Source organism: Melanerpes formicivorus, unplaced genomic scaffold (genome assembly GCF_026170545.1).
Source record: "Melanerpes formicivorus ecotype bairdi unplaced genomic scaffold, bMelFor1.0.p_v2 SCAF_186, whole genome shotgun sequence".
NCBI classification, from domain to species: Eukaryota; Metazoa; Chordata; class Aves; order Piciformes; family Picidae; genus Melanerpes; species Melanerpes formicivorus.
Genome location: NW_027142538.1, coordinates 486,098 through 509,502, shown reverse-complemented (window position 1 = coordinate 509,502; position 23,405 = coordinate 486,098). Strand labels below are relative to the sequence as shown.

Below are 23,405 nucleotides of genomic sequence, written 5' to 3'. Positions count from 1 at the left end.
TGAGCAGGGTGAGGGCACAGGCAGAAGGGCAGCAGGGTTGAGGAGGGTGAGGGCACAGGGAGAAGGGCAGCAGGGTTTGAGGAGGGTGAGGGCACAGGGAGAAGGGCAGCAGGGCTTGAGGAGGGTGAGGGCACAGGGAGAGGGGCAGCAGAGTTTGAGGAGGGTGAGGGCACAGGGAGAAGGGCAGCAGGGTTTGAGGAGGGTGAGGGCACAGGGAGAGGGGCAGCAGGGTTTGAGGAGGGTGAGGGCACAGGCAGAAGGGCAGCAGGGTTTGAGGAGGGTGAGGGCACAGGGAGAGGGGCAGCAGGGTTTGAGGAGGGTGAGGGCACAGGGTCCCCTTCCCTGACCATTCTGTGACTCTGAATCCCCAGCTGAGGTCTGTGAGAGGCTCCCCGAGCTGAGGAGAGGGTCAGGGGCTCGGCAGAGGTGGGCAGGGGGCTCGGCAGAAGCGGGCAGGGGCTCGGCAGAGGCAGGCAGGGGCTCGGCAGAGGCAGGCAGGGGCTCGGCAGAGGCGGGCAGGGGCTCGGCAGAGACGGGCAGGGGCTCGGCAGAGGCAGGCAGGGGCTCAGCAGAGGCAGGCAGGGGCTCGGCAGAGACGGGCAGGGGCTCAGCAGAGGCGGGCAGGGGCTCGGCAGAGGCGGGCAGGGGCTCAGCAGAGGCGGGCAGGGGCTCGGCAGAAGCAGGCAGGGGCTCGGCAGAGACGGGCAGGGGCTCAGCAGAGGCAGGCAGGGGCTCGGCAGAGGTGGGCAGGGGCTCGGCAGAGGAGGGCAGGGGCTCAGCAGAGGCAGGCAGGGGCTCGGCAGAGGAGGGCAGGGGCTCGGCAGAGGAGGGCAGGGGCTCGGCAGAGGAGGGCAGGGGCTCAGCAGAGGCAGGCAGGGGCTCAGCAGAGGCGGGCAGGGGCTCGGCAGAGGAGGGCAGGGGCTCAGCAGAGGCAGGCAGGGGCTCGGCAGAAGCAGGCAGGGGCTCGGCAGAGACGGGCAGGGGCTCGGCAGAGGCGGGCAGGGGCTCGGCAGAGGCGGGCAGGGGCTCGGCAGAGGCGGGCAGGGGCTCGGCAGAAGCAGGCAGGGGCTCGGCAGAGACGGGCAGGGGCTCAGCAGAGGCGGGCAGGGGCTCGGCAGAGGAGGGCAGGGGCTCGGCAGAAGCAGGCAGGGGCTCGGCAGAGACGGGCAGGGGCTCAGCAGAGGCGGGCAGGGGCTCGGCAGAGGAGGGCAGGGGCTCGGCAGAGGAGGGCAGGGGCTCAGCAGAGGCAGGCAGGGGCTCGGCAGAGGCGGGCAGGGACTCGGCAGAGGAGGGCAGGGGCTCGGCAGAGGTGGGCAGGGGCTCGGCAGAGGCAGGCAGAGGCTCGGCAGAGGCGGGCAGGGGCTCGGCAGAGGCGGGCAGGGGCTCGGCAGAGGCGGGCAGGGGCTCGGCAGAGGAGGGCAGGGGCTCGGCAGAGGCAGGCAGGGGCTCGGCAGAGGCAGGCAGGCTGCCTCCATCCCCTGTCAGCCAGCCGGGAGTCTGCGGCGGGGGCTTTTTGTCGCCCGCAGCCGATGGCTGCTGCTGGCTCCGAGCCATCGCCGGCGGGAAGTAAATTGACCAAACACCTAAACATACAAATTATTAAAGGGAAAGGGAGCGGGGGGTGGGAGCGATGGCTCAGGCCTCCTGGGGAGGGGGAAGAGGACAAACCGCCCAGGCAAGGCTTTAGTTAAGACGATCCCATTTCCAAGGGCAATTTCTCGTCTATTGACTGGCGGCCGCCGGCTTTTCAGCGGGGGAGGAAATTGGCGGCGGCGGCAAATGAGAAGCTGTTGTGACAGCGCAGTGCCAGCGAGGGATGAGATCGCTGCCTGCCGCTCTGCTCGGGTTAAATGAAGTCGCATTGTTGCCGGCAGATTGCCTTTCATTTCCTTTCCCTCTCCCCCTGCCCGTCCGTCCCCCCCCTCCCCGTACAATCCCTGTGATTAGGAGGAGGAAGGATGCGCTGCCGACACCCGGCTATTGACAGCCCCCCTGCCCGTCCTCCCCCTCGAGTGGCACTCCTCATTACTTAAACACTTGGCTGTTTGGACAGGGAAGATCCCTGCCTGCCACTCCAGCGGAGCCTTAGAGTCCCCCCCCCCCGGGCACCTACGGCTGAATTAAAGCAGCCGGAGGCAGCGCTGCTGGAGCTGGGTGCAGGGAAATAGCCACGGGAAGGGAGATGAGAAAGGGGAAGAAGGGGAGTTGGGGGCATGGGGAATAAAAATCATTACAAAAAGCACCCCAAATTATATATATATATATATAAAATACATATTTTTTATGTGTATATATTTAAGGGGAGATTGGATGTGGCACTTGGTGCCATGGTCTAGTCATGGGGGTCTGTGTTGATAGGTTGGACTCGATGATCCTCGAGGTCCTTTCCAACCTAAGTGATACTGTGATACTGTGATATAATCTATCTATCTATTAATATATATATATATATAAAACCCACTAAAAAATGGTTAAAAAGAAGCCCTGGGTTAAAAATCTAAGCCACCAAAAAGGATTAAAATGCCCTGGGTTAAGATCTAAACCACCAAAAATGGCTTTAAAAGGCCTGGCTTAAAATCTAAACCACTGAAATGGTAAAAACCAAACCTGGGTTAAGACCTAAACCACCAAAAATGATAAAAAAGCAAACCTGGGTCAAAATCTAAGCCACCAAAAATGGCTTTAAAAAGGCCCTGGGTTAAAGTCTAAAGCACCAAAAAATGATAAAAAGCAAACCTGGGTTAAAATCTAAGCCACCAAAAATGGCTTAAAAAGGCCTGGGTTGAATCTAAACCACTCACAAATGGTTTGAAAAGCCCTGGGTTAAGATCTAAACCACCAAAAATGGCTTAAAAAGGCCCTGGGTTACAGTCTAAAGCACCAAAAAATGGTAAAAACCAAACCTGGGTTAAGATCTAAGCCACCAAAAATGGTTTGAAAAGGCCTGGGTCAAAATCTAAGCCACCAAAAATGGCTTTAAAAGGCCTGGGTTAAAATCTAAGCCACCAAAAATGGCTTTAAAAGGCCTGGGTTAAAATCTAAACCACTGAAAATGGTTTACAAGGTCCTGGGTTAAGATCTAAGCCACCAAAAATGGTTGAAAAAGGCCTGGGTTAAAATCTAAACCACTGAAAATGGTTTTAAAAGCCCTGGGTTAAGATCTAAGCCACCCAAAATGGTAAAAAGCAAGCCTGGGTTAAGATCTAAACCACCAAAAACGATAAAAAAGCAAACCTGGGTCAAAATCTAAGCCACCAAAAATGGCTTTAAAAGACCCTGGGTTAAAGTCTAAACCACCAAAAGTGATAAAAAACCAAATCTGATTCAAAATCTGAACTACCAAAAATGATTAAAGAAGCCCTGGGTTAAAATCTAAGCCACTGAAAATGGTTTAAAAAGCCCTGGGTTAAGATCTAAACCACCAAAAATGGTAAAAACCAAACCTGGATTAAAATCTAAGCCACCAAAAATGGCTTTTAAAAGGCCTGGGTTGAATCTAAACCACTCACAAATGATTAGAAAAGCCCTGGGTTAAGATATAAACCACCAAAAATGGCTTAAAAAGGCCCTGGGTTAAAGTCTAAAGCACCAAAAAATGATAAAAACCAAACCTGGGTTAAGATCTAAGCCACCAAAAATGGTTTGAAAAGGCCTAGGTCAAAATCTAAGCCGCCAAAAATGGCTTAAAAAGGCCTGGGTTAAAATCTAAACCACTGAAAATGGTTTAAAAGGTCCTGGGTTAAGATCTAAACCACCCAAAATGGTAAAAAGTAAACCTGGGTCAAAATCTAAGCCACCAAAAAGGGCTTTAAAAGGCCTGGGTTAAAATCTAGACCACTGAAAATGGTTTTAAAAGCCCTGGGTTAAGATCTAAGCCACTGAAAATTGTTTAAAAAAGCCCTGGGTTAAAATCTAAGCCACCCAAAATGGTAAAAAGCAAACCTGGGTCAAAATCTAAGCCACCAAAATTGGCTTTAAAAGGCCCTGGGTTAAAGTCTAAACCACCAAAAATGATAAAAAACTAAATCTGAGTTAAAATCTGAGCTACCAAAAATGATTAAAGAAGCCCTGGGTTAAAATCTAAGCCACCAAAAATGGTTTTAAAAGGCCCTGGGTTGAGATCTAAACCACCAAAAATGATAAAAGCCAAACCTGGGTTAAAATCTAAGCCACCAAAAATGGTTTTAAAAGGCCCTGGGTTAAGATCTAAGCCACCCAAAAATGGTTTAAAAAGGCCTGGGTTAAAATCTAAGCCACTGAAAATGGTTTTAAAAGCCCTGGGTTAAGATCTAAGCCACCAAAAATGGTAAAAACCAAACCTGGGTTAAAAGCTAAGCCACCAAAAATGGCTTTAAAAGGCCCTGTGTTAAAATCTAAGCCACCAAAAATGGTAAAAAAGCAAACCTGGGTTAAGATCTAAACCACCAAAAATGGCTCTAAAAGGCCTGGCTTAAAATATCAACCACTGAAATGGTAAAAAGCAAACCTGGGTTAAAATCTAAGCCACCAAAAATGGCTTAAAAAGGCCTGGGTTAAAATCTAAACCACTGAAAATGGTTTCAAAGGTCCTGGGTTAAGATCTAAACCACCAAAAATTATAAAAGCCAAACCTGGGTTAAAATCTAAGTCACCAAAAATGGTTTTAAAAAGGCCCTGGGTTAAGATCTAAGCCACCCAAAAATGGTTTAAAAAGGCCTGGGTTAAAAACTAGACCACCAAAAATGATTAAAGAGAAAAAAGGTTTCCTGGGTTAAAAGCTAAACCACTGAAAAGGATAACTCAAACTCCTGGGTCAAAATCTAAACCACCTAAAAGTGATAAAATCACCCAAAAGCTGGGGGCAGAGGGGCTGAGAGCAGCCAGGCAGAGAGGGAGCTGGGGGTGCTGGGGGAGAGCAGCTGAAGAGGAGGCAGCAGTGTGCCCAGGGGGCCAAGAAGGCCAAGGGCATCCTGGCCTGGGTCAGGCAGAGTGTGGCCAGCAGGAGCAGGGAAGTCCTTGTGCCCTGTGCTCAGCACTGCTGAGGCCACAGCTTGAGTCCTGTGTCCAGCTCTGGGCTCCTGAGGGGTAGCAAAGAGGTTGAGCTGCTGGAAGGTGTCCAGAGAAGGGCAACAAAGCTGGGGAGGGGTCTGGGGCACAGCCCTGTGAGGAGAGGCTGAGGGAGCTGGGGTTGCTTAGCCTGCAGAAGAGGAGGCTCAGGGGAGACCTTCTTGCTCTCTCCAACTCCCTGCAGGGAGGTTGTAGCCAAGGGGGGGTTGGTCTCTTCTGGCAGGCCCCCAGCAGCAGAACAAGAGGACACAGTCTCAAGCTGTGCCAGGGGAGGTTGAGGCTGGAGGGGAGAAGAAAGTTCTTCCCAGCAAGAGGAATTGGCCACTGGGATGAGCTGCCCAGGGAGGTGGTGGAGTCCCCAGCCCTGGAGGTGTTCCAGCAAGCTGTGGCCATGGCACCTGCGGCCATGGTTTGGTGGCCATGGTGGGGTTGGGTTGAGGGTTGGACTGGCTGAGCTTGGAGGTCTCTTCCAACTGATACAGTTGAGTGGTCCTGTGGTTCTCTGCCCTTGTTGATGTGAGCACAGGAGCACGGCACACAGACACACAGAGAGGACAGACACTGAGCCCTCCAGGCTGCACTCAGAGCTGCTAACACAGCACTTTGCAGTGCTGCTGGGCTCCCCTGGCTTGCTGGCTGCTCATCAGACAGCAAATGGTTTGCAGATTCCTACTGGAATCAGAAGGCAGCCTGAGCTTTACTGGAAAATCAATGCTGGAGGAGGAGAAGCACCCCAGAGTGCTCAGCAAAAAGCAAAGAGATGCTCACACCCAGGTCAGTGCATTGGGAAACTCATTTATCATCAGCCCCAGGATGGCCTCAGCTGGCTCTGAACCCTCCTGAACCCAGCAGGCCATGGCCAGCTCTGCCTGCTTAGCATGGGAAGGGTTTGCTTCTCCTCTGAGCCCTGGGCTGGCAGAGCCTCAGCTTTGGGCCCCTCAGGCTGCACACACAGCCCCTGACCAGCACTGCCTGCAGAGGAGATGCTTTTGGTTCTTGCCTGCCTTGGTTCTTTGACTCAGCCCTGAAAAGGTCTCCCTGTGGGTGCCCAAAGATCTTTCACCAGCAGCTGGTCCCCAGAAACATTGCTGGAAGGTGTCTAGAGCAGGGCCAGGAGGAGGAGCAGAGGGCTGGAGCTGCTCTGCTCTGAGCACAGCCTGAGAGAGTTGGGCTTGTGCAGGCTGGAGAGGAGAAGGCTGCCCCAGGAAGGTTCCTGTGTGGTGTGGAGGACTGAGGCTGGGGATGAAGTGCAGCAAGGTCTAACAGTGCTCAGCACTGAGCTCAGTGCTGAGAGAAGGCAGCCCTGCAAATCTGGATGCCAGAGGATGCCCTGAGTTTGCACAGAGACATCACAGAGTCACTGTGGCTAGAAAAGACCTTCAGAGGCCCCAGATTCCAACCACTGCCTAACTCTGCCAAGGCCTCTGCCACAGCAGCCCCTGCAGCACCATGGCTCTGAATCACCTCCAGCCATGGGAGCAGGTTTGGGCAAGGAGGACATTGAGAGGCTGGAGCAGGGCCAGGGAAGGGCAAGGAAGGTGGGGAAGGGTGTGGAGAAGAGGGCTGGGGAGGAGCAGCTGAGGGAGCTGGGGGTGGGGAGTGTGGAGCAGAGGAGGCTGAGGGAGACCTCCTTGCTCTCTGCAGCTCCTCCCTGGAAGAAGAGTTCAGAGGGCCAGAACAGGCTGATGTATGAGAGAGTGTGGCTTTGAGCTGGGAGAGGAGAGACTGAGAGTGGAGAGGAGGAAGAAATTGTTGAGGGTGAGGCTGGGGAGACTCTGGCACAGGCTGCCCAGGGAGGCTGTGGCTGCCTCCTGCCTGGAGGTGCTCAGGGCCAGGCTGGATGAGGCCCTGAGCAAGCTGGGGCTGGGGGGAGGTGTCCCTGCCCCCGGCAGGGGGCTGGAGCTGCCTGAGCTCTGAGCTCCCTTCCATCCCAACCCACTCTGTGAGTCTCTGCTGCTCTCATGTCCCTGTGGCATGGAAGCATCACAGAGGGACAATATAGAACACCAACCCCCTCCCTTGTTTGGGTGCTGATCAATCACACCTCAGCTAACATCCAGGAAGGGGGGGGAGGGCTGACCCTGACTCCATTGCCCCCCCCCCCCCCCCCCAGCTGAATGCCTCAGGGGTTAAGGGACAACGACTGAGGGATGTTCAATTTATCTTTCAGGGTATAAAACTGAGGCCATTTTATAATGATGCCAACAACAATCACTGAACCCAGCAGCAGGAGCTGCAGAGGGAGTCAATCAGCAGTAAAATCAGGAGAGGGCTCCAGCTCCTCTCAGAGCTCCTGCAGTAAATGCTCAGCCTGCAGCAGCTCTCCCAAGGGTCACTATTTATCTTTCTTCCAGGGATTGTGCCCCTGGGCTCAGCACTGGGGAGGCCACAGCTTGAGGGCTGGGCTGAGCTTTGGGCTCCTGGCTGCAAGAAGGAGCTGGAGGAGCTGGAGCAGGGCCAGGGAAGGGCAAGAAAGGTGGGGAAGGGTGTGGAGAAGAGGGCTGGGGAGGAGCAGCTGAGGGGAGCTGGGGGTGGGGAGTGTGGAGCAGAGGAGGCTGAGGGAGACCTCCTTGCTCTCTGCAGCTCCCTGAGAGGAGGCTGCAGCCAGGGGGGGTTGGGCTCTGCTCCCCAGGCTCAGGTGATAGAAGCAGAGGCAATGTCCTGAACTTGTCCCAGGGGAGGCTTAGGTTGGAGAGGAGGAAGAATTTCTTTGCTGCCAGAGAGGTCAGGGACTGGCAGAGGCTGCCCAGGGAGGTAGTGGAGTCCCCATGCCTGGAGGTGCTGCAGCAAGCTGTGGCCATGGCACCTGGGGCCAGGGTTTGGTGGCCATGGAGGGGTTGGGTTGCTGGTTGGACTGGGTGAGCTCAGAGATCTCATGCAGCCAAAATCATCCTATGAGCCTTTGACAAGCACAGGAGGTTGCAGTGCTGTGGCCAGGGGCTTAGGGGACAGGTATGGAGTCAGAGAGTCACAGAGTGCACTGGGCTGGAAGGGAGCCTCCAAGGGCATCTTGTGCAACCTCCCCTGCAGGCAGCAGGGACAGCTCCAGCTAGAGCAGGCTGCCCAGGGCCACAGCCACTGCTTCACAGAGTCATAGAATCACCCAGGCTGGAAAACACCTCAGGGATCATCAAGCCCAACCTCTGACCTAATCCCCAACCCCTCCTGACAGCCCAACCCTGGCTCCAAGTGCCACAGCCAAGCCTTGCCTGAACCCCTCCAGGCATGGAGACTCCACCACCTCCCTGGGCAGCTCATCCCAGTGGCCAATTCCTCTTGCTGGGAAGAACTTTCTCCTCCCCTCCAGCCTCAACCTCCCCTGGCACAGCTTCAGACTGTGTCCTCTTGTTCTGCTGCTGGGGGCCTGCCAGAAGAGACCAACCCCCCCCTGGCTACAACCTCCCTGCAGGGAGTTGGAGAGAGCAAGAAGGTCTCCCCTGAGCCTCCTCTTCTGCAGGCTAAGCAACCCCAGCTCCCTCAGCCTCTCCTCACAGGGCTGTGCCCCAGACCCCTCCCCAGCTTTGTTGCCCTTCTCTGGACACCTTCCAGCAGCTCAACCTCTTTCCTAACCTCAGGAGCCCAGAGCTGGACACAGGACTCAAGCTGTGGCCTCAGCAGTGCTGAGCACAGGGCAGGATGAGCTCCCTGCTCCTGCTGGCCTCCACCCTCCCTTCTGCCTCCATCACTTAGCCTCCTGCCAGCCGAGCTCCGAGGCAGCTCTGCACATCCCTGATGCTCTGCAGGAGCTTGGGGCTTCCTGGAGCTGTCCTCTGGGTCTCCTTTCCCTGTCTCCACACACAAAGAGCTTTCCTGGGGGCCAGAATGGATATCTCAGGCAGCCCTCAGCTTCTGCTGCTGCCTGGCCCTCCCAGGGATGATTTCCCTCTGCACTCCAGTGGCCAGGGGCGTGCAGGCTGGGAGCACCCGGAGCAGGCTGCGGCTGCCTGCGCTGGGCAGGGCTGATCCTCACTCCTCTCTCAGCCGGTCAGCAAAGGGCAGGATTTGCCTTCCAGGCTGGCTCAGGCTCCTCCAGGCTTGGGCACAAGCAGTGTGTGACACTGATGACTGTTTCGATTTCCAGCCCGAGGATGACCGCGGTGCCCTGGAGCCTGGTGTTTGCCTTTTGGCAAGGGGGGGTGCGGGGTGTGCGGGCCGGGGGCTGCCGGTCGGGGCCGGGGAGGAAGCTGCTGCTGCCCTGCGAGCTGCCTGCTCTGACTGACAGCCCCGGCCCGGAGCTTCCCCGCGATTTGCCGTTCCATTAGCCGCCGGCGTTTCAATCTCTGCCTCCTGGAGGTTCCACTGCCTGGAACAAGTCCCCTCAGTAATTGAATTTGCCACAGGAATAGAAAGCTGGGGAATGTCATTTTCCTTTCCCACCCTCCCCCTCCCCAAAATCCCCCCCGAAGGGCGAGCAGGCAGCCCGGGAGCGCTGCTGTGCTGCGCTGCTCTCCCTTACCCCTCTGCCCCTCCTGCTGCCCCCTTCCCCCTGCCCAGCCTGGCAGCCTCAGCATCCAGAGACACACAAAGAGCCTCCTGCGGGTTGGGTGGGGGTGAGGGGAGGGAGGAGCTCAGCAGCCCCCTTCCCTCCTTCTCTTCTTCCCTCTTTCCCTCCTTCTTTCCTTCCCTCCATCCCTCCTGCCCTCCTTCTCTTTCTTCTCTCCTTTCCCCCTTCCCCCTTCTCTCTTTCCCACTTCCCTCCATCCCTCCTTCTCCCCTTCTCTCCACTCCTTCCCTCCTTCCCTTCTCTCCTTCCCTTCTTTCCTCCCCTTCTCCCTTTCCCTTCTCCCCTTCCCTTCTCCCCTTCCCCCCTTCCCTTCTCCCCTTCCCGTCTCCCCTTTTCTCCTTCCCTTCTTCCCTTCCCTTCTCCCCTTCCCTTATTTCCTCCCCTCCTCCCCTTCCCTTCTTTCCTCCCCTTCTCCCCTTCCCTTCTTTCCTCCCCTTCTCCCTTTCCCTTCTCCCCTTCCCTTCTTTCCTCCCCTTCTCCCTTTCCCTTCTCCCCTTCCCTTCTTTCCTCCCCTTCTCCCTTTCCCTTCTCCCCTTCCCTTCTTTCCTCCCCTTCTCCCCTTCCCTTCTCCCCTTCCCTTCTTTCCTTCCCTTCTCCCCTTCCCTTCTCCCCTTCCCTTCCTTCCTTTCCTTCCTTCCCTCCTTTCCTTCCTTCCCTCCTTTCCTTCCTTCCCTCCTTTCCTTCCTTCCCTTCTCCCCCTCCCTTCTTTCCTTCCCTTCCTTCCTTCCCTTCTCCCCCTCCCTTCTCCCCTTCCCTTCTCCCCTTCCCTTCCTTCCTTCCCTTCTCCCCTTCCCTTCTTTCCTTCCCTTCTCCCCCTTCCCTTCCTTCCTTTCCTTCCTTCCCTTCTCCCCTTCCCTTCCTTCCTTCCTTCCTTCCTTCCTTCCTTCCTTCCTTCCTTCCTTCCTTCCTTCCTTCCTTCCTTCCTTCCTTCCTTCCCTTCTCCCCCTCCCTTCTTTCATTCCTTCTCCCCTTCCCTTCTTTCCTTCCCTTCCCTTCTCCCCCTCCCTTCTTTCCTTCCTTCTCCCCTTCCCTTCTCCCCTTTTCTTCTTTCCTTCCTTCTCCCCTTCCCTTCTCCCCTTTTCTTCTTTCCTTCCTTCTCCCCTTCCCTTCTCCCCTTTTCTTCTTTCCTTCCTTCTCCCCTTCCCTTCTCCCCTTTTCTTCTTTCCTTCCTTCTCCCCTTCCCTTCTCCCCTTTTCTTCTTTCCTTCCTTCTCCCCTTCCCTTCTCCCCTTTTCTTCTTTCCTTCCTTCTCCCCTTCCCTTCTCCCCTTTTCTTCTTTCCTTCCCTTCCCTTCTGTCCTTCCCTTCTCCCCTCCCCTCCCCTCCCCAGCGCCTCTCCGCGCACGATGCCTTTTCCGACCGAGCCTTCCGCAGGCTTGATTACACGCGGGCGTCCTTTTAATTTACGCCAGGATCCTATTGATCAGGCGAGCGCAGATTAAAGTGTTCAATGAAGCCCATGATGAGGTATTAAGCAGCTGAGGGGCCCCCGGGGAGGGCCGGGCCGGGGGGGCTGCGGGCGGCGCTCGGTGCCGGTAATGAAGCGGCGCTATGCGGCGGCACGGAGCGGCGGCGGGGCCGGGGGCCGGCCGCTGATGAGCTCCTCCAAGTCATTGCCGGCCGGCTCATTCCGCCTCATGCCCGGGGGCCCTCCCCTGCCCCGCTCGCCGCCAAATGCCAGGATTTGCTCAGCCGGCCCGGGGGCGATTTTGATGACCCTGCTTTTGCTTTCTCGCCGCGGCGATCGTTTGGAATCAATTTATCAATGCGGCCGCGCCGGCAGCCGCCCGGCCCCGCGGATGGCGGCCCGGGGTCAGCCCATCAATTGCCTGCGCTTTAGGGCAGGGAGAGAGAGAGAGAGAGAGAGAAAAGCCCCCGGCCGTGGGGGCTATCAGCTGCGGATGGCTCAGTAAACACCTGGCTGCCGCTGCCTGCCGCTGCCTTCCGCTGCCTTAACTGCTTCGCTGCTGACTCCAGGCCTTCTGGCGTGCAAAGAACAGCCGCCAGGCTCTCCTGCTCTCCTTCCTCCTCTCCTTCCCACCTTGCCACCTTCCCTTCTTCTGTCCTCTCCTCCCCTCCTTCTCTCCTTCCTCCTCTCCTTCCCTCCTTGCCACCTTCCCTTCTTCTGTCCTCTCCTCCCCTCCTTCTCTCCTTCCTGCTCTCCTTCCCTCCTTGCCACCTTCCCTTCTTCTGTCCTCTCCTCCCCTCTTTCTCTCCTTCCTCCTCTCCTTCCCTCCTTGCCACCTTCCCTTCTTCTGTCCTCTCCTCCCCTCCTTCTCTCCTTCCTCCTCTCCTTCCCTCCTTGCTACCTTCCCTCCTTCTCTCCTTCCCTTCTCCTCTCCTTCTCTCCTGCAATGTTAGCTGTGCTCCAAGTGATCGAGGCAAGAACTGGTGGAGCAGCTGGGGGAGCTGGGGGTGTTGAGTGTGGAGCAGAGGAGGCTGAGGGAGACCTCCTTGCTCTCTGCAGCTCCCTGAGAGGAGGCTGCAGCCAGAGGGGGAGTTGGGCTCTGCTCCCCTAGTCTCGGGTGATAGAAGCAGAGGAAATGGGCTGGAGTTGTGCCAGGGCTGAGCTGCTCAACCAGGATGAAGCTGAACTTCTGTGTGCTCCCATGTGAGGTCAGCCATGTGTTGCATTTAGCTCATCAGGCTCCACAGCTGCACCTCCCCTGTCTGGGCCTGAAAATAGTCACATCTGAAGAGAGGAACCTGCTGAGGCTCAGCAAGGTGGAGAGCAGAGTCCTGCAGCTGGGCAGGAAATCAACTGCAGCAGCACAGGTTGAGAGGGGATCTGCTGGAGAGCAGCCCCAAGGAGAAGCAGCTGGCAGTGCTGCTGGGCAGCAAGCTCTGCATGGGGCAGCAAGGGGCCCTGGGGGCCAAGAGGACAAAGTTAGGTTCTGCCTCCCCTGGAAGCTCTTCAGCCAGGGGGCCACAACCACCTCCCTGGGCAACCTCTTGCAGGCTTCCAGCAGCCTCCTGGGGCAGAACTTGTTCCTCACATCCAATCTCCATCTGCTCTGCTCTCATCTCCAACCATTGCCCCTGGGGCTGTCCCTGCAGCCCTTTGGCAGCAGTCCCTCTGCAGCCTGCTTGCAGCCCCTGCAGGGCCTGGGAGCTGCTCTCAGCTCTGCCTGCAGCCTTCTCTTCTGCAGGCTCAACACCCCCAGCTCCCTCAGCCTGTGCCCACAGCAGAGCTGCTCCAACCCCCTGAGCACCTTCATGGCCTTCTCCAGACCCTTTCCATCAGGTCCAGGTCCCTCCTGTGTTGAGGGCTCCAGCTCTGGCCCCAGCCCTGCAGGTGAGGTCTCCCCAGAGCAGAGCAGAGGGGCAGGATCCCTCTCTCCAGCTCTGGCCACTCTGCTTTGGGTGCAGTAGTGGGTGAGGGTGAGGGCACAGGCAGAGGGGCAGCAGGGTTTGAGGAGGGTGAGGGCACAGGCAGAGGGGCAGCAGGGTTTGAGGAGGGTGAGGGCACAGGCAGAGGGGCAGCAGGGTTTGAGGAGGGTGAGGGCACAGGGAGAGGGGCAGCAGGGTTTGAGGAGGGTGAGGGCACAGGGAGAAGGGCAGCAGGGTTTGAGGATGGTGAAGGCACAGGCAGAAGGGCAGCAGGGCAGAAGGGCAGCAGGGTTTGAGGAGGGTGAGGGCACAGGGAGAGGGGCAGCAGGGTTTGAGGATGGTGAAGGCACAGGCAGAAGGGCAGCAGGGCAGAAGGGCAGCAGGGTTTGAGGAGGGTGAGGGCACAGGCAGAGGGGCAGCAGGGCTTGAGGAGGGTGAGGGCACAGGGAGAAGGGCAGCAGGGTTTGAGGAGGGTTTGAGCAGGGTGGTGAGCAGCAGCAGCTGCCGTGGGAGCCCTGCACGGTGGTTCCATGGAGCCGAACAAGGTCTCTTTAAGGAGCCCTCAGGCCTTTCATCAGTGTTTCCCTTTGCCAGCAGGTGCTGCAGCCCTGCCAAGACGCTTGGGCCATGAAGTCAGCTCAGCATCAAAGGTGTAAATGAAGCATGGGATGGGATGGCAGGGCCGGCCCTGCGGTCTGTGTTATGACTGCCGGGGCAGAAGAAACGCCCTTTGATCGCTGCCTGATCGGAGAGGAAAGCCTCACGTTGCGTGCACAGAAAGTGCCTTTCTCTTCCCCCGAGCCTTTCCTCTTCAGCACACATCTGAAGCTTTCCCCCCACCGCTCGGACAGCTCAGTCTAAACACAGCCCCGCGGGCAGGCTGCGCACAGCTCCCTGCGGCTCCGCTGTTTATTAGCCTGAGCGCCCCGGGATGTGCTGATGGCCACAAGACAAAGCTGGCCCCGGAGAGCAGGCAGCCGGCAGCAGCCTGCAGACCTCAGGGGTCTGCCTGCTCCAACGAATCTCCCAGCGGTGGCACCGAGCTGCTTGCTTTAAACATTGCTCTGTCTGCCTGGACCAGCTGAAAGGAGCAGCTGTCAGGAACCTGCTGCTCTCCGCATCAGCTGGGGGCTGCAAGAGAGCTGGGGAGGGACTTTGGAGCGTGTCGAGAAGTGATAGGGCTGGGGGTCTGGAGCAGAAGTAGAAGTGGGGAGCTGGAGCTTGGCTGTGAGGAAGAAGTTGTTGGGCAGGAGGGTGGTGAGAGCCTGGCCCAGGCTGCCCAGGGAGGTGGTGGAAGCCTCCTGGCTGGAGGTGTTTGCAGCCAGGCTGGAGGTGGCTGTGAGCAAGCTGCTGTGGTGTGAGGTGTCCCTGCCCATGGCAGGGGCTTGGGGCTAGCTGAGCCTTGGGGTTCCCTTCCAGCCCTGCCAGCTCTGTGCTTCTATTCACACCAGAGCTGAATGCCTCAGAGGAGGGCTGGGCACAGGGTTGCCCTGGTGGCAGAGCTGCCCTGTGGGAAGCGTGGAGCAGGTGGTGGTGGAGGAAAACCCAAACAGCCTGGAGCCAGCTAAGCATTTAGTGGCACCCGAATGGAGAAAGAGAAGAAGAAGGCATGCTCTCCTGTGGGAGCAGGGAGGCTGTCCCCTGGAGCTGCCTTTCCTGTGACCTACAGGGTTTTAAGAGAAGAGCTTCAGGGGTTTTATTGGCACAGCCTCCATCAGGAGAACTTTTCTGTGCCTCCTCTCCAGGCTGGGGGGAGGGGAGGGAGGGGGGGGGGGGGTCAGCTTTGAGGAGAGCATTAAGGGAACAGCTAATGGAATTAAAGGTATAATAATAGAAGGATATAGTGAGACAATTGTATTAACAAGGAATAAATCACCTTGAGTGTAAGGTAAGTGTTTTTTAATTGATTGATGGCAAGGATGCTCCGTGGGGGTTTGGTGGAGGGCTGAAGCAGCCTCTCTGCCTTCCCATCTACAGGACCAGCCAAGAGGGAAAAAAAGGAAGAATGAAATAAGAAAATTATGCAGAGGAGGGGGGTGGGAGATAAATTATTCAGAGGAGAAGATGGCCTTTTTGTGCTGACATCACTAATGTGCACCAGCACTAAATCTCTGCCACCAGCTGCGGGCCTCGGAGCTGCTGGGGGCTGGAAGGAGGGATTAGAGATGGCAGCTCCAGCCTGGAGTGGCTTCCCAAGGTGATCTGCTGAGGAAAGACTTCCCAAGGGCTGGAAGAAGGCATTAGGGATGGCAGCTCCAGCCTGGAGAGGCTTCCCAAGGTGATCTGCTGAGGAAAGACTTCCCAAGGGCTGGAAGAAGGCATTAGAGATGGCAGCTCCAGCCTGGAGAGGCTTCCCAAGGTGATCTGCTGAGGAAAGACTTCCCAAGGGCTGGAAGAAGGCATTAGGGATGGCAGCTCCAGCCTGGAGAGGCTTCCCAAGGTGATCTGCTGAGGAAAGACTTCCCAAGGGCTGGAAGAAGGCATTAGGGATGGCAGCTCCAGCCTGGAGAGGCTTCCCAAGGTGATCTGCTGAGGAAAGACTTCCCAAGGGCTGGAAGAAGGCATTAGAGATGGCAGCTCCAGCCTGGAGAGGCTTCCCAAGGTGATCTGCTGAGGAAAGACTTCCCAAGGGAGTCTCCAGGCCTCATCCAGCCTGGCCCTCAACCCCTGCAGGCAGGAGGCAGCCACAGCCTCCCTGGGCAGCCTGTGCCAGAGTCTCCCCAGCCTCACTCTCAAGGATCTCTTCCTCCTCTCCACTCTCAGTCTCTCCTCTCCCAGCTCCAAGCCATTGTTCCTCAGCCTGGCACTCCCAGCCCTTGCCCAGAGTCCCTCCCCAGCTCTCCTGGAGCCCTTCAGGCACTGGGAGGCTGCTCTGAGGTCTGCCTGGAGCCTTCTCTTCTCCAGGCTGCACAGCCCCAGCTCTCCCAGCCTGGCTCAACAGGGGAGGCTCTGCAGCCTCTGCTCATCTCTGTGGCCTCCTCTGGAGCCTCTCCAGCAGCTCCAGGTCCTCCTTGTGCTGGGGGCTGCAGAGCTGGAGGCAGAGCTGCAGGTGGGGGCAGAGCAGAGCATCCCCTCCCTGTGCTGCTGCTCACACTGCATAAGAGTCTTTAAACAGAGCCAGCCCTGGTGTCTGGCAGCACCCAGGGCAGAGGTTTCACACCCAGCCCTTTAGTGACTGCTAGCAGTTGTGCTGCTGAGGCTCCTGGAGGTCACAGCTCAGATCAGGCACAGAAGCAAACTGAACATGGTCCTGGTGCTGCTGTTTTCAGCCCACCTGAACTGGTGAAGTGAGAGGTGTCCCTGCCCATGGCAGGGGGTTGGAACTGGATGACCTTGAAGGTCCCTTCCAACCCAACCCATTCTGTGACTCCACGAATCTGTGAACCATCTGGGAGCACACAGAGCCCTGCAAATGAGGAGCAGAAGCTGCTGCTGCTTTTTCACCCCCTGCCAGAGCAGGGCACCCAGGGCAGGGCACCCAGAACACATCCGGGGGGGGTTGGAAGCTCTCCAGAGCAGGAGACTCCACAACCTCTCTGGCAGCCTGCTCCAGGCTCCAGCAGCCTCACAGGGACAAAGTTTCTCCTCCTGTTCCCCTGGCAGCTGCTCTGCTCCAGCTTGCCCCCAGTGCCCCTTGGGCTGTGCTTGGCCATCCCTGAGCAGAGCCTGGCTCCAGCCCTGCACATCTTGGCTTTGAACAGCTCCAAGTGCCAGGGGCTGCACATTGGCCACAGCAACCCCAGGCAGTGCCACAGGCTGGGGACAGAGGGGCTGAGAGCAGCCAGGCAGAGAGGGAGCTGGGGGTGCTGGGGGAGAGCAGCTGAAGAGGAGGCAGCAGTGTGCCCAGGGGGCCAAGAAGGCCAAGGGCATCCTGGCCTGGGTCAGGCAGAGTGTGGCCAGCAGGAGCAGGGAAGTCCTTGTGCCCTGTGCTCAGCACTGCTGAGGCCACAGCTTGAGTCCTGTGTCCAGCTCTGGGCTCCTGAGGTTAGGAAAGAGGTTGAGCTGCTGGAAGGTGTCCAGAGAAGGGCAACAAAGCTGGGGAGGGGTCTGGGGCACAGCCCTGTGAGGAGAGGCTGAGGGAGCTGGGGTTGCTTAGCCTGCAGAAGAGGAGGCTCAGGGGAGACCTTCTTGCTCTCTCCAACTCCCTACAGGGAGGTTGGAGCCAGGGGGGGTTGGTCTCTTCCGCCAGGCCCCCAGCCCCAGAACAAGAGGACACAGTCTCAAGCTGTGCCAGGGGAGGTTGAGGCTAGAGGGGAGGAGAAAGTTCTTGCCAGCAAGAGGAATTGGCCACTGGGATGAGCTGCCCAGGGAGGTGGTGGAGTCCCCAGCCCTGGAGGGGTTCAGGCAAGGCTTGGATGTGGCTCTTGGAGCCAGGGTTTGGCTGTCAGGAGGGGTTGGGGATTAGGTCCCAGGTTGGACCTGATGATCCCTGAGGTCTTTTCCAGCCTGGCTGGTTCTGTGATTCCGTCTTTATCCCCAGCAGTGAGGGCAACCCTCAGGCTGCTCTGCCCTGAGCTGAGCTTTCCGATGTGTTTGTGGAGCTCTCCAACGAAGCAAACCAGCAGCTCAGCAGCACGCAGGAAAATCAGTGACGAGGGCTAATTAATAGCTGCTCTGAGCGCCCAGTCCCGGAGCTCAGCTGCCTGCCCAGCACGCAAAAAACCCGCTGAGTCAGCAGCTGTGGCTGCTGCTGTCCTCCCGGAAGGGCTGGAGTGGTGCTGTCCTGAAGCTTCGGCACGGGGTGGTGCCCTCTGGGCAGCTTGCCACAGGCCTGCCAGCAGCCCATGGCACCCAGCTGTGCCCACCCCGTGGCGTGCCCTGCCGTGCACTAATTGAGTGCTGCCATTAGCTGCAGGCACTAAGTGGTCAATCCCATCCTGTCCATTAGAGACAATAGCCCCAGCCAAGCTCTCTGATGCTATTCTTAGTTCCTCCCCCCCTCCTTGGGACTACTCTCCTCGCATCTCCAGAGGTGCTGCTGCCTTCACATCCTCATTCCCTGTCTAATCTTGGTGATTTGTTGGCTCTGCTTTAACTCCTGCCCAGCCACGGCTACATGGAGAGGCTGCTGCAGAGAGGCAGGGCAGGGAGGGGGAAGTCCTAGCAGGAGGAAGTGGAGGGCAAGGGGAAGGGAACTGCAGGGCACTGCCTGGGCCTGCCTCAGAGAAGAGCTAAGCTGTACAGACAGTCACAGAGTGCACTGGGATGGAAGGGAGCCTCCAAGGGCATCTTGTGCAACCTCCCCTGCAGGCAGCAGGGACAGCTCCAGCTAGAGCAGGCTGCCCAGGGCCACAGCCACTGCTTCACAGAGTCACAGAATCAGCCAGGCTGGAAAACACCTCAGGGATCATCAAGCCCAACCTCTGACCTAATCCCCAACCCCTCCTGACAGCCAAACCCTGGCTCCAAGAGCCACATCCAAGCCTTGCCTGAACCCCTCCAGGGCTGGGGACTCCACCCCCTCCCTGGGCAGCCTGTGCCAGAGTCTCTCCAGCCTCCCTGTGCAGAACTTCCTCCTGAACTCCAACCTAACTCTGCCCTGCTCCAGCTCCAGACCCTTGCTCCTCCTCCTGTCCCCACAGCCCCTTCTAGGCAGTCCCTGCCCAGCCTGCCTGCAGCTGCCCTGCAGACACTGAAATGCAGCTCTGAGCTCTGCCTGCAGCCTTCTCCTCTCCAAGCTGAACACCCCCAGCTCCCTCAGCCTGTCCCCTTGGCAGAGGTTCTGCAGCCCTCTGAGCATCTTGGTGGCCTCCTCTGGAGCCTCTCCCTCAGCTCCAGGTCCCTCCTGTGTTGAGGGCTCCAGCTCTGGCCCCAGCCCTGCAGGTGAGGTCTCCCCAGAGCAGAGCAGAGGGGCAGGATCCCTCTCTCCAGCTCTGGCCACCTTGCTTTGGGTGCAGCCAATGCTCTGCTTGGCCTCCTGTGCTGCAATCTCTCACTGCCTGCTCCTGGCCAGTTTCTCCCTCCTCCCCAGCACCCCAAGGCCTTCTCCACAGGGCTGCTCTTATGTGCAGAGGTGGCCTGGTGCTGCAGGTGGTGTGTGCTGTGGAGTGTTTTCTTGCCTCATCCCTGTAGGCTGCTGTGTGCTGAGGAGCATCTGGCACTCTAAACTTTGCCCTGTGACTCAGGAGTGGGCCCTGTTGTTTCTTTACTCATAGGCTGCCACTGTGAGCTGGGGGCTCCCAAGTTGCTTAAGGATACTTAGTACTGTAATGACACTGAGCAGGCAGGGAGAGGCTGCAGCACAGGAGGCCAAGGGCAGCCTGGGCTGCACCCAAAGCAGGGTGGCCAGAGCTGGAGAGAGGGATCCTGCCCCTCTGCTCTGCCCTGGGGAGACCTCACCTGCAGGGCTGGGGCCAGAGCTGGAGCCCTCAGCACAGGAGGGACCTGGAGCTGAGGGAGAGGCTCCAGAGGAGGCCAGCAAGATGCTGAGGGTGTTGGAGCAGCTCTGCTGTGGGGGCAGGCTAAGAACGCTTGGTACTCTAATGACAGTTCTCTAAGGACACTTAGTATTCTAAGGACACTTAGTACTCTAAGGATACTTAGTGCTCTAATGACACTTAGGACTCTAAGGACACTTGGCACTTAAGAACATTTAGCACTCTAAGAACACTTAGTACTCTCAGGTTCATTACTGCTAGAGGGAGAGCTCAGCACCGGGCACTCTGTGAGGGAGCCCCGAGGGGGTGCAGCGGCTCTGCTCTAAGCAGGGCAGCGGCCAGTGGGAAGCCCCCGGGGCCCGGGACCACGGGCAGGGTCGGGACGAGGGGCAGCAGAGAGGGCTTGGGTGCGGCGCAGCAGGGCGAGAGGCTGCACAAGGAGAGACAGGGGATGGCACAAACGGCCACACGGAAGGGACTGGCAGGGGAATGGGAAGTGTGTGGGGAAGGGAGTACAGCTGTGGAGGTCACAGAGTGCAGATGTGGAGGGCACAGAGTGCAGCTGTAGAGGGCACAGAGTGCAGCTGTGGAGGTCACAGAGTGCAGCTGTGGAGGGCACAGAGTGCAGATGTTGAGGGCACAGAGTGCAGAAAATGAGGGCAAATAGTGCAGCTGTAGAGGGCACAGAGTGCAGCTGTTGAGGGCAAATAGTGCAGCTGTAGAGGGCACAGAGTGCAGCTGTTGAGGGCAAATAGTGCAGCTGTAGAGGGCACAGAGTGCAGCTGTTGAGGTCTCACAGTAGAGCTGCTGAGGTTTCACAGTGCATCTGTCAAAGCTCAGAGTGCAGCTGTTGGGGGCACAGAGTGCAGCTGTTGAGGGCAAATAGTGCAGCTGTTGAAGGCAAATAGTACAGGTATTGAGGTCTCACAGTAGAGCTGCTGAGGTTTCACAGTGCATCTGTCAAAGCTCAGAGTGCAGCTGTTGGGGGCACAGAGTGCAGCTGTAGAGGGCACAGAGTGCAGATGTTGAGGGCAAATAGTGCAGGTGTTGAGGTCTCACATTATGGCTGCTGAGGCTTCACAGTGCATCTGTCAAAGCTCAGAGTGCAGCTGTAGAGGGCACAGAGTGCAGATGTTGAAGGCAAATAGTGCAGCTGTTGAGGGCACAGAGTGCAGCCGTTGAGGGCACAAAGTGCAGCTGTTGAGGTCTCACAGTAGAGCTGCTGAGGTTTCACAGTGCATCTGTCAAAGCTCAGAGTGCAGCTGTTGAGGGCACAGAGTGCAGCTGTAGAGGTCAAATAGTGCAGGTGTGGAGGTCTCACAGTACAGCTGCTGAGGTTTAAAGTTCATCTGTCAAGCTCAGAGTGCAGATGTAGAGGGCACAGAGTGCAGCTGTAGAGGTCAAATAGTGCAGGTGTTGAGGTCTCACAGTACAGCTGCTGAGGTTTCACAGTGCATCTGTCAAAGCTCAGAGTGCAGCTGTTCAGGGCTCAGAGTGCAGCTGGGGAGATCACAGAGCAGATGTGCAGGTGTGGTGAAGGCACATTATGCCCAGATATTGGATCTTGTCCCAGCCTGTGGACAAGTTGCCCCTCCTTCAGGAGGAAGACAAAAGCCAAGGCATTAGCCAGGCCAGCAGGCACCCAGCGCATGCCGTGCTTGTGCTGACACCAAGCATGGCATAATCCTAGCTTCACGCTTTCTATAGGCTGAAGCCAGTTGTTTATGAGAGTGCCCATTGGTCAAGCCCAGCCTTGAGGACTCTATAAGTATCACCCCAGTTGGTAAACAAGTTGCCCCCCCCTCTTTCACTGTGTCTCTGTGCTTGCTCGAGAGACGACAACTCTCGAGCTGCAGCCTCTGCCATTGAGCTCATTGTTGTTAGCTTCTGTCATACCTGCACCATACTGAAAGCCTCTGCATCGTGAGAAGCAATTGTGAGGATCATCTCCAGAGGGAGGACCTTCGGTGAATCCGAGGAGCCAGCATCGTTACAGCCAGTTGTACCAACTGGGAGAGCCCACTGTGCCACCGGAGGACTGGACAGACCCCCGAGGGTAAGATCTGCCCAGTTGCCGGGGGGAAGGGACTTGACCGATGCCGAGTCCACATATGCCTAGCCCCCCGTAGCGGGAGAGGAGCTGCCGTGTGTGCCGCTCTGAGCCCTGTGAACCTCAGGGAAGATTCATAGCACCGTTGGTGCCTTTACTCCTCCAAACCCGGGACCGCTCTTAGGGTCCTGCAGTTCCTTTAAGCCAAGTAAACGAGAAGCTGCCGCTCAACGCAGCCGCATTCTCCCCCCGAGGCTGTTTACATCAGCCTCGAGTTTCGCTGTAGCTGGGCTGACACCGCAGCCCTGCCTGCTGCCACGTCTGACCGGAAACCTCCGAGCCTCCTACCGGCAACCATCACCCCGCCCTGCCGTGCGAGCCGACTCCGAGGGCTGACCCCACGGGCCGACCCCATGGGCCGACCCCGACCAGGACTGATCCCTGTTGTCTGGAGGGGATCGACCGAGTCCTGAAGGGGACCTGCTTCTGCACTAAGCCCAGGTTCCATTATTCCCTCTCCACTGCTGCGGAGAGAGGAGACAGTAACCCAACGCCGCCGTCCAACTCGCCTAGGAACCGGTCCAGCGACAGAAGCCTGCCGGACCTCCACCTTGCTACAAACAACAGCTACGGAGTATCTCCCACGTGCTTTCCATCCACTAGCACTCAGTTCAAAGTACCCGCGTTTAGCAGAGCAATCTCTGATGCACAGAAACATTGTAAGAGCGCTGTGCATAGCCTGGAGCCGCCTACATCCCGCCAAGTCGCCATCTAGTGGCCAAGTGGCGGAACTGCACCCTTTGTTATGGAACTATAATTCTGTAGCTATTTGATCATAGAATCACAGAATCAATAAGGCTGGAAAAGACCTCAAAGATCATCAAGTCCAACCTGCCAAACAACACCTCATGACTACTAAACCATGGCACCAAGTGCCACAACCAGTCCTCTCTTGAACACCTCCAGAGATGGTGACTCCACCACCTCCCTGGGCAGCACATCCCAATGGCTAACAACTCCCTCTGTGAAGAACTTTCTCCTCATCTCGAGCCTCAACTTGCCCTGGTGCAGCTTGAGACTGTGTCCTCTTGTTCTGGTGCTGATTGCCTGGGAGAAGAGACCAATCCCTACATGGTTACAGCCACCCTTCAGGTAGTTGTAGACAGCAATAAGGTCTCCCCTGAGCCTCCTCTTCTGCAGGCTAAACAATTCCAGCTCCCTCAATTTCAATTGAGGTCTAATCACAACACTAAGCCACTTATGGAATGTATTTCACAAAGGTGCAGTAGAACAGGTATATAAATTAGTGATTCATCAGTTATTAATGATTTTGATCATTAACAAAACCAATATTTTAATAATTCATATTACATACTCATAAGTGTAATAACCTCTTCATCACAGCAGGCAACAGAGTACAGCTGTGCAATGTTAAGAGTGCAGCTGTACAAAGTTCAGAGTGCAGCTGTTAAGGTCACAGAGCGCAGATGTGCAGGTCTGAGAGTGCAGCTCCTGAGGGCACAGAGAGCAGCTTTGAGGGATGGGAGTGCAGCTGTGCAGGTCAAAGAGCACAGCTGTGCAGAGCACAGAGTAGAGTTATGCAGGGCACAGAGTGCAGCTGTTGTGGTCAAATACTGCAGCTGTTGAGGTTACAGAGAGCAGCTGTTGAGGTCACAGAAAGCAGATCTTGAGGCCAGAGAGTGCAGCTGTTCAGGTAACATAGTGCAGCTAATGACGTCACAGAATTTCATTGTTAAGGTCACATGGTGCAATTAATGAGTTCACAGAGTGCGGATGTTGAGGGCACAGAGTGCAGCTGATGAGGTCTGAGATTGCAGCGTATCAGCTCAGAGAGTGCAGTTGTTGAGGCCACAGAGTGCAGATGTTGAGGTCATAGAGTACAGTCGTTGAGGTCACAGAGTGCAGTTGCTGAGGTCACTGACTGAAGCTAATGAGGTCAGTGAGTGTAGTTGTTGAGGTCAGAGAGTGCAGCTATTGAGGTCACAGACCGCAGGTTTTGAGGTCACAGAGTGCAGTTGCTGAGGTCACAAGGTGCAGTTGCTGAGGTCACAGAGTGCAGATTATGAACTCACATATTGC

At 57.1% G+C, this 23,405-nt stretch overlaps 1 protein-coding gene across 1 annotated transcript in view; it reads right to left on the bottom strand.

Annotated features, from left to right (window-relative positions):
- Positions 1-1,554, bottom strand: part of LOC137457664 (uncharacterized) — a 10,213-nt gene extending 8,659 nt beyond the window's left edge. Inside the window, exon 1 of the mRNA XM_068169489.1 lies at positions 976-1,554. Coding sequence (XP_068025590.1) covers positions 976-1,554 — 579 coding nt within the window. The remainder of the gene's footprint in view (positions 1-975) is intronic.
- Between the last annotated feature and the right edge of the window lie 21,851 nt (positions 1,555-23,405).